Source organism: Diachasmimorpha longicaudata, chromosome 1 (genome assembly GCF_034640455.1).
Source record: "Diachasmimorpha longicaudata isolate KC_UGA_2023 chromosome 1, iyDiaLong2, whole genome shotgun sequence".
In the NCBI taxonomy this organism is placed as follows: domain Eukaryota; kingdom Metazoa; phylum Arthropoda; class Insecta; order Hymenoptera; family Braconidae; genus Diachasmimorpha; species Diachasmimorpha longicaudata.
Genome location: NC_087225.1, coordinates 14,589,733 through 14,605,601, shown reverse-complemented (window position 1 = coordinate 14,605,601; position 15,869 = coordinate 14,589,733). Strand labels below are relative to the sequence as shown.

The 15,869-nt window shown below is 39.2% G+C and overlaps 1 protein-coding gene and 1 long non-coding RNA gene across 3 annotated transcripts in view; one reads left to right on the top strand and one right to left on the bottom strand.

Moving 5' to 3' along the window:
• The window catches only part of LOC135160889 (cadherin-99C), a 75,597-nt gene that overhangs the window by 18,155 nt on the left and 41,573 nt on the right, over positions 1-15,869 (bottom strand). For both annotated transcript variants that reach the window (XM_064117998.1, XM_064118008.1), the window contains 2 exons: positions 4,163-4,238; positions 759-824 (listed from right to left, as the gene is read on the bottom strand). In XM_064117998.1, the coding sequence (XP_063974068.1) occupies positions 759-824; positions 4,163-4,238 (142 nt within the window). The remainder of the gene's footprint in view (positions 1-758; positions 825-4,162; positions 4,239-15,869) is intronic.
• LOC135160768 (uncharacterized) lies at positions 8,749-15,272 on the top strand. Its single transcript, XR_010298630.1, has 2 exons — positions 8,749-9,001; positions 14,848-15,272. It is a non-coding gene; the product is annotated as an uncharacterized LOC135160768 (long non-coding RNA).

Genomic DNA, 15,869 nt, shown 5'->3' with positions numbered 1-15,869 from the left:
TAGTTCGTTGTATCCGAGTAAGATCGTAAAACTATGTTCTGGCACCCATTGCACAGCGAGGGAAAATTACTTCCTCATGTGGATCCTCATGGAATCAAATGTATGGAGGATAATTGATGTTTCTCGGGGGGTTTGCAGCTACCCAATTGCGTTTGAAATATTTCGTGACACCTTGTTCATCGAGATATTTATTTTTGATTGAAAAACTTTGCCGACATTGGAAAAAGCGGAGGAGAAAATTCATTTGACTTTGTGATTCCGTCTTTTAAGAGTTAATTTGACGAGTTTGATACATGTTTCTGATCGATACCTTTTTGCATAACTTACCATTGAATGTATTTGAAAAATAAATCAAGAAACTAAGGATCACAATAATTCCTGTTGTTTCCCATAAACTTTATCGAATGCAATTTGACTAGTGAATTTTCAGAATGGAAAAGACAAACTTGCGGCGTTTTAAAGTATAGACGTAGTACTCTAATAAAATTGAGTTGCCTACGACAAGGGCTTAACAAAGCTGCATCATGAATAATTTATGATCAAAGTGCAGTGAATGAAGAGTAAAAGAGAAGACGACTGGTAAAATCCGTGTCCTCGGGGATCGGACAGAGTCATCGCGTGCACTAACATAAGCATGTTCTTACAACCGTGACGGGATGAGTCTTGGCACCTTTCTAAACTTTATGCGAGTATTCGCACAACAGTTCTGCGAGTGAATTTGATAAACGTCATAGTTTCGCGAATTCAAATGTACTCACCGCTGCCTCGGCTCTCCTCGATGTCTAGAATGATGTTGGCCTGGCCTGTCACCTCCTCACATAGTCCTGAAAATTAAAAATTTGTAATTACGGCAATGATAAATAACAAAATACAGAAAATAAAACAAACAATTCACTGACTCATGAATAATTCTCTAATTATTTTTTCTTCACGTGATTCTGATTTCCGCTGGATGGAATCAGTCAAAACTTCACTTTATTATGCAAACCAATTACACTAATTTGTATAACTAGATATAAACGCATGAAAAGTGAAATTAAAAGTCGATTAACTATCGTAATAGCCAGTTTACCATTAAATCTCAACAAAACTGTAATCTTATCGTCGTCCTCGTAATAAATACGCTGAATGAATGAAAAAATACAAATGGGAAATGCAACGGGATAAAAAATGAATGTCAATTTGTGGACATTTTATGGACCAGTTGACATTTCTGGTGAATTTTAATGAAACATTTACCAGTTAATGGTTGCTTTGCATTTTCATACTGTGGGGTTAATCGCTTGTGGAATAATAAAAGTGAATTGTGAAAATAGAACCGACGACGCACCTGTCGAATAGGTGAAAAGTAACATTGGACAGGGAGTGGGGTAGAGTGAAGTTAACACTTCCTGCGTCGCCATAATTAGATGCATTTGCGATGAGTTATTGGATAATCAAAATTTACCGTTCAAAATGCCTCTAACCGTCGGCTCAATACGGAGTTCCGACAGCGTTAACATCGTGCAGCCCACACGTGACTGTCAGCTCGGGCAGTATTTTTTGCACTGGAGTTTTATTTATCTTCAGGGGTGGATTTTTTTATTTGACCTTTGTCACTATGACGGGAACATTTCATAGTAATTCTACCGTGATTTTATGGCAGGAAAGCCCAAAAATTTGAGGAAAGGATTCGCCAAATCGGGAGAAAGAATTCGAATGATGCATCCACAAACGATCTTTTAACTGGCATTTTAGGAGACTCTATTTTTATTTCAAGAATGCCTATTTGGATGAGGTTCCAGAGAAATTAGAAATTTCAGATGAAATTTCCATTTGCTTTCATGTTTCACCGGCCAGACATGAAATTTCAAAAAGAAGCCGAGGCACGCGAATATAAGGAACAAGTGAAAATGTCATCGTGTGTTAAGCCAGTGAACGGAAAAAAAGATTGAATAAAAGGTGGTGAATCGAGAGGAGCGGCATCACTGCTTGCACATCCTCCTTATAATGCTTCGGGGTATCTGCCATTATACCAGTACCAGGGGTTTAACCTTTCAACTGAGAGAGGAAGAGCGGGAGGCCAAGTCTAACTCCACTATTTGCTAATCTCCCCTTTGTTGGCTCAATGAATTTCATCTATCTGTTGTTACTGAAGCTGAAGAAAAGAATTGACAGCGATTCCTACAGAATGTTTCAATCGTTTTTAGCGCATGACTTTTCAGATCTATTTAGACTGTTCTGTACCGCAAGGGGAGTTGAAGAATATTTCTAGTTACAAAAATTGTGATTGAAGCTTTCACTTGGATTTTATTTGCTATTTTGGAATGTAACTCTTTGGGTGAAGGGATAGAATAAAAGAGAAAATATGATTGCAAAAATCGGAGATAGTGTTCTTGATTGACGTAATATTTTTAAACAATTACAAAAGAAAATCAATTGAATTAATGTAATTCAATATATTTTTTTAATTTATTTATGCAAAAAAATCTGAATGACTGAATTTATTATATACTCATCAATTATTGAGCATTTCCTTCTGAAAGTCTTAATATGGGCTGTCAGTCTCATAATGTCCTCGAACAAGTGGCTTCGTTCTGAAATCGAGGGCAATATCTCCAATTTGAGACAATTATTCCCCGACCTACGAAGTGTGAATGAAACTGTTGCTCTGTGCCCTGCCATAGCGGTGGTTTTACGACTGCAAGTTACGAAAATCACAGCAGGGAGGAGTCAACACAAATGGATCCATTTGGAGAACACCACCCCATACCTCAAAGTGGGCGTTTATTACTATTAGTGAAGAGTCGGCTGATGGCCCATAATCAAGGGATTTTTTGTTTAAGTAAACGCTTGTGTTGTGCGGTAGCCGGTACCATCCCCCTGGAAGACGTATTAAACTTGAATTCCCTTCCGCATTTTGCCAATTACAAAAGTATGGACTTCCTCATTTCCTAGTAATATCTCATGCCGACTCGTATCCAAATGTGGATTAAATTCCTAAACGGAAACTAAAAAATGCCAGATTTCTATCCATGAATATTATTTAAGTATATGGTCATAAAAGAGCGTCATTGCCACTGCTTGCTTTGCACATATCTCCGATCATAAATTAATATTCAGAACTGTCATTTGATATGTAATAATTATTTTTTTTTTCTCATCTGATCATGAATTTATCAAATTTTCCCATTTTTTTCCATTTATTCCAGAGATGATTGAGGTGTCATCTACGCATCGGTCTAGACAATTCTTGCGGGCTAATCTACCTCTTCCCTCCCCACCCCTCCGGAATTTTTCATCGCTTATGGTTGAAATAATTCCTCCGGTGAACTGCTTCTGCTTTATTCTCCGTTACAAAGTGAATTTTTCCAACGACAAAAAAGGTAACATTCCCACGATATTTTCTAATAGTACCCGGCAGTACACACTATTTCCACTTGCCAGATTTCTAACTGCCATGTAAGCCCTCTGTAGAATGAATATCAGAGCAATTGCGCAAGAAGTAAATCAGTTGGGCGTGTAAAGTGCAGTGGAGAATGGGCTCGTTACGCGTTTGAATATCTGGCACCGATATATCCCCAGCGGGGGGATCCAACTGTTGGTGGCCCGAGTCCGACTATTTGTTGATCATTTTGTCAGCTACTCCAATCCTTTGTAGGAACGGATTTGTTGGTTAACCTGGCCATTGCTCGTAGACGAGACTTTAGTAGTTCGCACATCGAAAAGCTGGAGCTATTTAGTATTTACCGGGGATTGCACTATCTGTTGTATGGCCAGTGGTACAAAAGCAATGTTCTATTTGGAGATAAATTCGTACGACGATACATACAAATGACTCATTTGAAAGAAATAAATATCATCATGTAAAATTTTTCTAATAATTTCAGCAGCGATTGAAGAATTATTAAATATTAATGAATTATTTATCTTTACTGTCAAAATAAAAATGATTAAGTTGTTAACTAATAAGAAAATATTGAATATGAGAGCTCCAAGTTAGTATTGAATAGTATGGTTGTTATCAGCTATTTGTATACCCATTCACCAGATTCACGAAGTGCTTATCAAACTCCAACAAATTATTCCGCTTTGTGTAATTGTAATCAAAACTTTCTCTCCATGGAGTTTTAATAATTGTTTCATGGAGTTTCGTAGCATAGAATAATGAACTTTCACTCACCAGCTTTAGCGATGACATTCCGTGGTATCCAAGCAGAGCAGACCAAGCATAATATCCAGAAGACACTCCACCGCGCCTGTAACATCATCAAAAGGGCCAATCATTAGTGATTATTACTGACATTATGCAATTAATAACAAAGTAACCTATTCCACAATAACAAGTAATTATGGACAAAACATTGAAGATGGGTCTGTTTGACCTAGTCTGAGGATTAGTGATCAATTATCATTGGGGAGTAGCAGAATTTCGGGCACCCTAAGTAGCTCATTGAGGTTTCGATCCCTCAATTAGTGTGACCATCTCTTACCAATATATCATGATACGGCCACCGCTCATTGCAAGATAAATCATCTTACGAGAGTGATCCGATGTATCGAGATACATGGTTCCACGAATGGTAGATAATGGGCTTATGGATTACTGTCGAATCTACTCATTGGCTATCTTCCGCTGCCACTAGACTGTTGTTGTATATTAATCCTCTAGGCGATTAACCCACCTTTACCACTGCATGAAGCGAAAAATTTGAGAAGAATCCCATGAAAGATAATAACAAAATGAAGTTAATAAAAGCTGCGTAAAAATTCTCGAAAGTGTTTCGAACTGTCACCTACACATCGATCCTACACAGCCCTCACAGAGTGAAAAAATGAGTCCCCAAAAGATGTTCATAAAAGGTAGGTAAGATCAATAGTAAATGGCTTATCCTGTATTATGCTAATGCAGTGGTTGCGCGTCTATGTATACGGCGCGACGGTTAGTAATATAACGAGACGCGCAGGGTTACAAAGAGGATTTAAAAATATGAAAATAAAAAGGAAGGAGTGAAGGAGCCCAAGGTGAATAAAAGTTTCCGGATGAGGGAAAACAATGTTATCAATGTGGCGGAATCTTCGGCTGTGGTTGCCATGAAGTTTTGCCCCAACTCGGCTAAACCCACAGGGTGTTTCTCACCTCAGACGCGCGTTATACGCGCCACTCGTGGACTTTCTCATATTAAATTTTCGGCCCCGGGGCATTTGGTGATATGCACGAGATTCGTGCACAAGCTGGTTGTCCATGAAATTTTTTACATTCTTAATTTTTCAAATGTTTTTTTCCTGCTTTAAATTTCGCAGACTCCATCTTTTCGGTTTTTATTTCGCGGCGTCTTCTGCATGGTCTCGTGTATCCCAGGAAATTCCTAGATAGAGCGATAAAGGGTGTAAGTACCTGCTTCACAAAGTTTATACTCTCAATGGCCAGGAAAATCGCCAAGAAAATATGATCCCAAGTTTTTTCCTACTCTTCTCTTTGATAAAATGTACTGGAGGGGCTTTTCTGAGGGATTTTAGTTTGAGATGAGGAAGATCAGACGATTATCTGTACTTCGACGTTTGGATAATGACGTGGAAAATTGACATTTAAGTTGTAGATTAATGGTCGGAGAGTGGGGAACAGAGACTTACTGTAATAGGCAAAAATTTCATCTTGAGAAGTTGAGTAGTTGGATAAAAAAATTTTTTTGTTTGATCTCATTTCACTATTATAATTCATTACTTTCCATGGAAGTATTAGCAAATAATTAAATAAAAATTCCAATCCTTTGAACACTTTCCGACGCGATAATTTTAACTGCTCACATTGTACCAATAAATCGGCAGCATAACAGACACTCAATCTACTTTGATGAAATCAGTGAATACCCGAGTAAAACCACTTTTCCGTATCCCTACGAACTTTCTCCGTGAGCATCGCAATGCAATTACCTACTAATAGAGTCTTGTTTGAACGTCGCCGAGTTCCACAAAAAAATTGATAGGAGAAAAAAAATAGACAACTTTTAAAATAAACACGCTGGAACGAAACAGTTTAATAAAATCGTGCTCGCTCGATCCTGCTCTTCGACAGCTGATGAATTTATCGAACGGCACCAATTTGTATGAAAAAAAAAATGGCGAAACAGGTGCATACAGCAGTCCTCTCTTATTTATAGGGAAGACAGAACCACTCCATTACGAGATAATCATTAATCGACGATGAATTTTTCTGGAGTATCGAGCAATTTCCAATATTTATAATGGATTCATAATTCATTGGCGTCACTTCGGATTACTCTGTTGATAAATTTATGGAGCTAATTTTGTTTGTTTCAGTAGTTGAATTAACTATTTAACTTAACCTGTGCAATGATCAGAGATTTATGAAGTTGTTGTGCCTATAACGTTTTTTTTAATTGTTAACATTATATTACATTTAAAAAAGTGGTTTAATAGCATGAGATTTCATGAATATTTTATCATCTCACATCAAAGTACTCTTCTTTTGAGGTCTCCATTTCTGAGCTCTGAATAAAAGTTCCGAGAAGAATCGACCAAGCGATATTCTGCCAATTTCAACATAAAAACACCAGGCGATGTACTAACATTTGTTTCCTCTTTTATGTTCTGAGTTTCATCCAGAAAAACCTTTGCCTTTAGACCTTCAAGAGATCAAATAATAAGAAAAAATATTTCCATTGTGAAGTAGGAGAAATGAACAATCGAATTTTCCTACCTACTGAGCTGCAAAAATCAATAAATCTTGAAAAAAAATCATAATAAAATTCAATTGTCATTCTCTCATGAATATGTCACCATATTTAACCTCAATATCGCGAAAACCATCATTAGAAATTCTGGAATACATTTGGTCTCTCAGATGCAAATGGAACCGCCGCGAGTGGGTTTCACTTGAAAAAAAAATCCGTCAAGCCGTTGAAAAAAACGCAAAGAAAGAAAGAGCCGAGGGTATAAGTAAGTCAAGAAGAAAGGCTGCGATGTTACCCCCAAGTGGGAGGGATAGGTCGGGTCACGCGAGCCACAGATGAAAGTCCCGTGTGCTTCTGGCGTCACGAGGAAACACGTACTCGATCGATTCATTCTATTCCCTTCACCCCCTCAGCCACATTTATTCCCAACCTCATATCGCTTGTTGTTGTAATTCTCGGTGTTAAGATTGCGAATCCCTTCTCTCTTTCCCTACTTTGCTCGCCCCATTTCCCCAGTGTCTAGTACCCGTGGGGACCGGGCAATAAGATTATACAAGGAAAAGTTACGGATACGTGATCGTTGAGTGATCGCAATGGGCCTGTGCCCTGCATTCGCGCGAGGATTACTTTTTATTCGGAGCGATGGCGACCTAATCCCTGACCTCAACCACGCCTTCGGAGAAATGGATAGAGTTTTAAACTTTCTAGTGAATACCAGAAGTCTTACCCGCTTTGTTGGCAACAGAAAATTTCTAGGTCTGGGAATTCTCGTATAGATTAGCGAAAAAATTGCTGGGGGATTTTCAGCAAAATGTTGCTAATTGAACGAATTTGAACAGAAATATTAAATTTTTTTTAATTAAACATTTTTCATTGCGTTTCCAGAAATCTGGAAAATGTTTATCAAAACTTTTAGAGTGTAATTTTGTTCAGCCTTCGTACGAGATCTTATCTAGAATACTTCTCCCCTGTGTTATTAAAAAATTCAACCAACAACTCTCAATTTCCCACCTAATTTTTACTTTAATTTTGAGATTCTCTCGATTAAAGTACCTTGAGAATGATCTTGACATTAGATGTTCACACGCGCAACGAGTAGGATTAGTCCGCGGACTGCGTGGGTATGAATTTATCGGTCTAAGAGAAATGTACACACCGGCATTTCCTGGTGATCTTCCCCCCAGTCCCAGCCACAATATCTTCTCGGTATTGCATAACAACGCAACCAACGACCTCACTCGTGGTGACATCGGCTACAGGGTACCATACGATCTATCGAATCTGCGAATAATGTGCGATTTTAACTTGTGAAAGAACCTCCAGACCATCCCAGAGGTCCCCAAGAAGTTTCTGCACGTAGGTGAGAAATCCCATAATCCGAATTATTCTGGGATTATGCTCATGAGAATCTGTATGGAACTTTATCAAGAGTTGGACACTAGTTTAATTATTGAGGGGGAGTTTCCTCATCAAAACATAACAGCTGATTGCTCTCTTCTTGAGGGAGAACAGCTTTGACGGAGAATTTACTCTATATACATCCACTCAACTCAGCACTCAATGAGAATAATTTTTTTTTCCTTTATTAGAAAACTTGTTCTTTTGAAAAGTGTTCTTCTATGAATATGCAATTAGTGAGGGTATTGGTTTAATCTATTTCAATTTATTCGTTTAATTTATTTTCCGTCGAAGAAAAAGAAGAGTGAAATATGACACTGAGTTATTAAATTGATTGATCGAAACACGACGTAAATTCATTAAGTTCGGTCATTCATGAAAAAAATACCGTTATTCGCTCGAAACGAAATTCTTCGTGTCACCAATTCTTTCCTCCCGTGATTTACAAGTACAAACATCCGGTGGCTTTTTACCCCGGCTTCCTCTCCTCCATTATCTCAAATTTTCCCAGACGTGCCAGTGTCGTTTCGCAAGTGCCTCGAGAGACCCCGCCTGTGCGCAACTATCTCAGGGATTATAAGACGAGAGAATAAAAAAATGCCGAGTAAAATAAAAGACAGAGAGAACCACGGTGATTTGCTTCCGACTTAGATAACAGCTGAGTCGGGGAGGGGGGGGGGGGGGCGCTAGCAGACGCGGACATGCTTTCCAGATTAATAAGACTGATTGTAGAAAGTGGAGTAATTCTCCATTGTGATATGTGTAGTTTAGGGCCTTGCATGAGCCCCGTGCGAATCTCAGGACTGTGTGCCTCAGTTATTTTCGTTCTTTCCATTATATCCGGGGGGGACAAACGTGGGGAATGAATTTTTATCTCAAGCGCTTGGCGTTTGTTCGACAAATGTCGTCATTTATCCAGTCATTACGAGGTAATATTCATTCATTTGTTTTAATAGGCATACCATTATCTTACGATAACATTTCTTGCATTGCTATTTTTGTTCAACACGTACTAGAAATTTTCTAAAAAATTAATTTCTCATAAACTATTTAAAATTATTTACTTTATGTCTCGCAAAGTCTGTTGAAAAATGCAAAAAAAACCTTCTCAATTCCTCACTAATTGAAAAGTCTGCGGAATAATTCAACACTTATAGTGAAAATCATTATGTTCTGATTCAAGTGAAAGTCAACGGAAAAGAAAAAAATATAGCGAAATCAAATTAATAATTGGAATGAAGTCAGGAACGGGGCGATTTTTTTTTCTTTAAAAAGCACAATCTCGGTATTACATAATGCTGAAGGTGATTGGATTGAGAACGGTACCCCAAACCCATCGGACTAACGGTACCACTTCTATTCCTCAACTTCCAACTGGTGACACAAGCTGGCCACCTCAGTTACTTTGAAACGAAAATTATGCAATGGTCTTTGTTGGTAACGCATGGTAGGGCCAGTTACGAGTAAAGTCGTCCTGGTTGTACCAATGAGCGTGATCGTGGCACCAGACTGTGTCTCACCAGACGTAAACTGCATGGACTCTTACTAGTTACAAGTCACAGACGGACGTGGTGGGGGCAGGGTTGGGTAAATCGGTGGGATCTAGGGTTTTTTACGTTACACGTATAATACACGTAAATTATGTAAAAAATGTATAAAACGTATAAAACGTATTTTACGGTTTATTACATTCGACCGGATTTTGAATGTACGTATTTTACGTAAAAAACGTAAAAAACGTAAAAAACGTATAAAACGTATAAAATGTAAAAAATATGTAAATGGCTGTGGAGGTCGAATGTCATGAGGGTGATAAGACTGATAAGTAAATGGCTAAATTTCATGAGATTCACTAGGGAGTTATTAAATGTTACTAGAGACGAGCATTAAAAGGATCACAACAATGTTACTTTACGATAGTACTTCTTACCCTTGTGACCTTCATGAAATTTGAATTCTCCTTGTTACCCTCGTTAATTGCCGGATGGTTAACCAATTTTTCATGAAATTTGTGTTAAAAACGAAAGCACTGCTGGGGAAAATGGCCACCAGCAGTGCTGGGGAAAATGGCCGCCACTTCCTGTACCATTATTGGCGGATGTACCTATTCTAGACCCAATACGCTACATTCATAATTTTGTGTATATCAAAGACCCCTCATATATATAATTATATTTCATTTACGAACTATTAATAAAGTGCGTTCCATTAAAATCATGAGTTCTTCCACAATTAACAACGTAAGTAACGAATCACTCTTTTTTGAAATGGTATAATTATTGTTATCGAGCTATTAATGTATATATTTTTCTATATAAGAAGCAGTCATCCGCCGGGTTACTAGGTTCAGGGTTGGCGCTTGACAGTGTGCGGAACGGGGAAATTAAATACCTAGGATGTCGCGAAAAATATGAAATTGACTTTTCATTGAATATTTTAACTCTCATCAGTGCAAAAACATGTAAATTCCATGCGACACCGGACAGAGAGCTGGAAGGGCTACTGTCGCGCGGTGCTGACGCCTGCAGACCCCGATGGCACTTTCGCAGAAAGTTCTCGGTCAATCTTGGATGGGGGGAAACCCCGTCAGGAAAGGATGCGGACTGGGTGCCGCCCCGTGGACTAGTCTGGTATACGGACGGATCACGGGTGAGCGGACGGGCAGGTGCGGGGGTCTGGTCAGAGGGGCCCGCAATAGCGAGGACCATTGGGCTGGACTCACACGCAACCGTGCTCCAGACCGAGCTAGCTGCCCTAAGGGCCTGCGCCAGGATGATCCTGGAGAGGGGGGACAAGGGCAAAAAGATCTTCATCTACTCAGATAGCAAGCGCGCGCTGAGAGCAATACTCAGGTATGAGTGTTGTTCTAAGCTGGTGAGTGAATGCGTCGAGCTGATGGAGGAAATTGCCGTAAATAATCGGCTCGAGGTGGCCTGGATTCCGGGACACGCTGGCATCAAAGGCAACGAAAAAGCCGATGAGCTAGCAAAGAACGGTAGTTGCAGGGGCTTTCAGGGAGAGGTGGAGCACGTAGGCGTGCACACCGATTTTGTGAAGGACCTGGTCAAGGAACGTGCGGATAGGAGGATCGTGGAGAGATGGGACTCGGAGACGGGTGCCAAGCACACGAAATCCCTCCTAGGAGAACCCACTAGGAAGTTGGCAGAGACCCTGTTGGGCCTAAACAGGGTTAAGCTCCGTACTATGGTGGGGCTTATCACTGGACACTGGCCCCTGGCTCTGTACTTATCAAGGATAGGCAAGGGGACTGACCCCCTATGCAAAAGATGCGGGCTGACAGAGGAGGATCCTCTTCACCTATGCACAAGATGCAGCGGACTCGATGAAGCCAGATGGAATGTCTTCGGGTCTACTTGCATAGATATACATGTCGACAGGGACGGGATCAAGGGGCTCTATGAGTTAGCTCGTAGGGCACAAATACTCGATACCAGCGACTAGACGGCTGCCTGAGGGCAGGGTGTAAAATGGCCGAGAGGCTGATTGCACCTCCGGACAGGACCGTCTAAATATGATAAGTGATAAGTGATCCATGCGACACGGCGTGACGTATAATACGTATTTTACGTTGTTGTATAAAATGTATTTTACGTTTTATACGTTGTTGTATAAAATGTATTTTACGTTTTATACGTTTGAAAAAGGTGACGTAAAATACATGGTATAATACGTGTAAAATACTATGTATTTTACGTGACGTATTTTACGTGCCCAACCCTGGGTGGGGGTGAAAAGGGCATCGGGTATCTCCGAGCATGTGTAAAATATGCATTAGTTGAAAACCTGCGGATGGTGGTACACCTGCGCGGGCATTCCATTTCCGGTTTAACTGTATTTAATGTCCAGTCATGAGTATGAAGTACATAATTTTATTGGAAATACAAGGACGTGAGGTAGAACACTGGATTATTTCAGGGGTATTCGGACAGTTATAATTTCTGGCATTGCGTGGCTTTTTATTTTTATATTTGTCATTTCTATCATCTTTACGGTTAAATTCAGTGGACGAGAATTGATTTTTTTATCGAATCTCGAAATATTTGAAAGTACTCAAACACTCAGACAAAAACCGTAAAAATAATTATAAAAAAAAAACATCTGTCTGGAATGTCGTGTTAAACTATTTTAACCCCCTCGCATGATTGTACAAGTTTTATGTTTACGAAAAGAGTGGAAGTCACTAGAGATTATTTATTACTCATTATAATGCGGGTATACTTAAGTGCACATATACACCCCCTGGAAAAATCCCCCTTGCACAAACGCCAACGTGAGTAGAGAGGAATCGGCAGCGTATATTGCGATCGAGATACCGATAAGATCCACGCAGTGTTGTGTGAGAGGCCACCGCCCACGATTTATTGAGTCCGCTGGATTGGACTTGTATCGAATACCCTTCGGTTACTTTTTTTTTCATTCTCTGTACAAGAATATACGCTCATGGTGAATTTGTTAGTGCCAATGTGTCCTTATTATGGCATAAATTACATCAATGCAAGAACAATATTTCATGAATGAAAGAAACATTTGAGAAACATTTTTTAAAATGTTGTGGGGTAATGATTTTGAATCGAACGAATTGCTGCTAAACAAAAATGAATAGCAACCAAAATTTTTACAGATGTACAGTTATTCTTTTCACTGAAAAAATTTTATGTAAATGAAAATGGGGAAATCAAATTCTGATATATCAACGACTCTATCCATTCAATTTAATTGAAAATTAATGCAATTAATTTTTTCTTTTTTTCTATTAATACGATATTCCAATTGAATAATTCAAAATATTCATTTGTAAATTGAAATTTTATGTTGCTGCTTTCACGCCGTCCAGAATAAATTCTCCACGGTCAGTCAGCCCCAAGTCCTACAGGTGTTAACACTCGCAGTTACAGGTGTAGAAAATAAACTCAGGTACGACTACGTTGATTGATCGACACAGCCCACCAAAACATTTTGATTTCCTTTGTGAATATAACCGTCGCCGGAACATAAATATGCGAAATCACGCTGTCAGAAGATTAATGATTGATCGGGCTGAGGTCACTGGAGCTTGCGCATTCCGCGCAGCATTATGAGTAAAAATAGTTAAAAATGACGACATTATGAAAAATTGTGATCATCCCCCGAAAGTACAGTCACAGTTCAGATCGAGGCTGCTCGTATGTCACTGATTTCCTGCCTCCAAGCCGCTTCCGTCTCCAGAATGAATCACTATGATGCCATCAAACCCATATATCCCCTAGAACCCAGCCACCGGCACTTACATCGCCTCCGGGAATTCCGTCTGCTGGTAAAAGTAGACTGCAATCACTGCTTAATACTTCGGAGAATCGACCAAAGAAAACACGGAAAGAGCCTCAAGAAAATCCTCATAGCACCGTTGCTCGCATTGTGTCAGTTGAAGGGGAGGCCGATAGTTTTCAGCAGCAGGAAGTCGGGTTTCAGTGATAAGCAACGGGTCATGTAGCCACCGTAGCGTTAAATCTCCTCCTTCCCTTCCTCCCCCCGCCGCCATTCCTCAAAAATACACTGAGAAAAAAAGTTTTTTGCCAAGTATGCTTATTGGCCATCGGTAAATCTATAGAGAAATATTTTCATAGCATATGGCAATTAGTAGCAAATTAACTTGTTCGTAGTTCGTAGATATTTTTGGCAACGATTTATTGTTCTCAGCATACAATGCCTCCATGTATTGCGAGGTTGAACAGCACAATTTATTATTTTCACTGGAAAAATTTAGAGATGAAAATTTTCGGAAGTTCTTTAGAAAAATTCGGCGAAAATCATTTTGTAATATAAATTTTTACATCTCAATGAAAATGACAGATTTAACGGCTAGGGAGGTCGATCTTCCTGAACAGTCTGTACCGTTGCACCACGTGCTGTACCGTTTCACAGGGCTTTACGTCTGGCAAGACACTATCATTTCTCGAAACAAACATGTTATTATCGAAGCACGTGCCTTCCGTGTCTCTGCCCGGCGCCCAACTCAATCCCCAGCGTTGTTCATGCACAAGTGAATATCCAGGGACCGAAACCTCTCGTAATGTTCTCACGTACACTTTTGCCGTATTCCATGTACAGCGGATAGTAAAACGTAATATTTTCACGTAATTTTTGACGTGAATCGGCTCACAATTAGTACAAGTGTTATATCATTTTTTTTCAATCTCATTTAATTAAAAATTGATCCTTTCATCATGAGAGGAAATTAGGGAGACTGAATAATGTGATTATGGAGGCAATTTAATTTGTGCATTGTGTATGGATTGAGTGAATTAAGGGGCATATTTAATTACAGAAAATTCATGGCTGAATTTAATACTGGCTTGCGGTTTTTAATGACGTAATTGCATGTGAAGGGGGAAGTAAAGTGAATAACGTAATGAAAATGTTGGTTTAGGTGGTGCAGAATATTTTGTTGAGTCTATTAATTACGGTAAGAAAAACATGGCTCGAGTCTTATGCAGAAATTGCATTGGTGGGTAAGTGTTGTTTGTTTTCGCGAGAAAAACTTTAGGAAGAGCGAACATGGGGCTTCTCGCATGCGAATGAGGTGATGGATCAGTTCTGAGCGTTGAAATTTTTTTCTTTCAAAATTTTTAAAATGAAAATGTAAAGATGAAATTAGTTTGTTTTTTTTCATGGTTTAATTTTGCTCGGAAATATTGAGATACCATCGAGATTATTCTCACGCAATGGTGGTGGAACGATGAAGGCAGTGAAAATAAAATGATCATTGACTTTGAAGTTTCAGCACGAGGCCAATGAACGGTGGACGGAGACCGAGGCGTCAGAAAAACTTGACTCCTCTCCCCACTGGCCGTAAGGATAATTCAAGAAAAAAAGTGAACTGGCTTCTCGTTCGAGAGGAAGCATCTCTTTTGGATTCCTGCCTTGGATAACGGATTTACGAGTATAAAAGGGCTTTTACACCCGTTGGGCTAGTGGTAATAACTAGCTCGCGCCCAGGATAAACTACACCCCCTGTATCATCAACCCCCCGAGGCGCAGTAATGATGCACCACGATGTACTATTTTTCATGATTATTTCAGTAAATAAACGATGGAGAGTTGATAAAATAGGAGAGCAAAAAATCAACCGGAACCGCGGTGCCTCGACGGAAAGCTGGGCGGCAATATTATGATGGCAGAATAAATGTTGAAACACTCCAATTTTTTTTCTCTTTTTCATATAGATTTTCATGTGCTGTTTGTATTCATGTGTCTACTGGGATTCGACTCGCGTTTCAATCACAGCGGTAAAAATTTATGGGAGTATATAAACGTTAAATAAACATTGCATTGCTGCGATCCTTTTATTTTATGGAGTACCATGTTTTCCCTCCAATTATCGCAATTTTGTCATCTCAGAGACAACAGAAACAGTTGTGATTACTTGAGGACAATATTGAAACTGTATGACTCCTGAATTTAACGCGATATCTAATTAACAATCCTAACAGTCGCTCGAATAGCTCCAATTATTAGATGTCTGAAAAAATACAATTGTAAAAAAATTGACTGAATTTTCCTGAACAAGGCCTTGAACATGCTTTCAGAAAAAATTTTAATCAACTTATAATTTTCTTGAATATTCCAGAAAACTAATCGATTTTATTCTGCAATAAAAAGTGTGAAATTTCCTACGTGAGAGAGTCGTTAAAATCGTCAATTATTAAAAAATGAAAAATTCCAGAGTAATTGATGGGCTCTCGCAATCTCGGAATAACGAAGCGTAAAATCGAGCTCCCTAATCACTCCGCAGCCAGT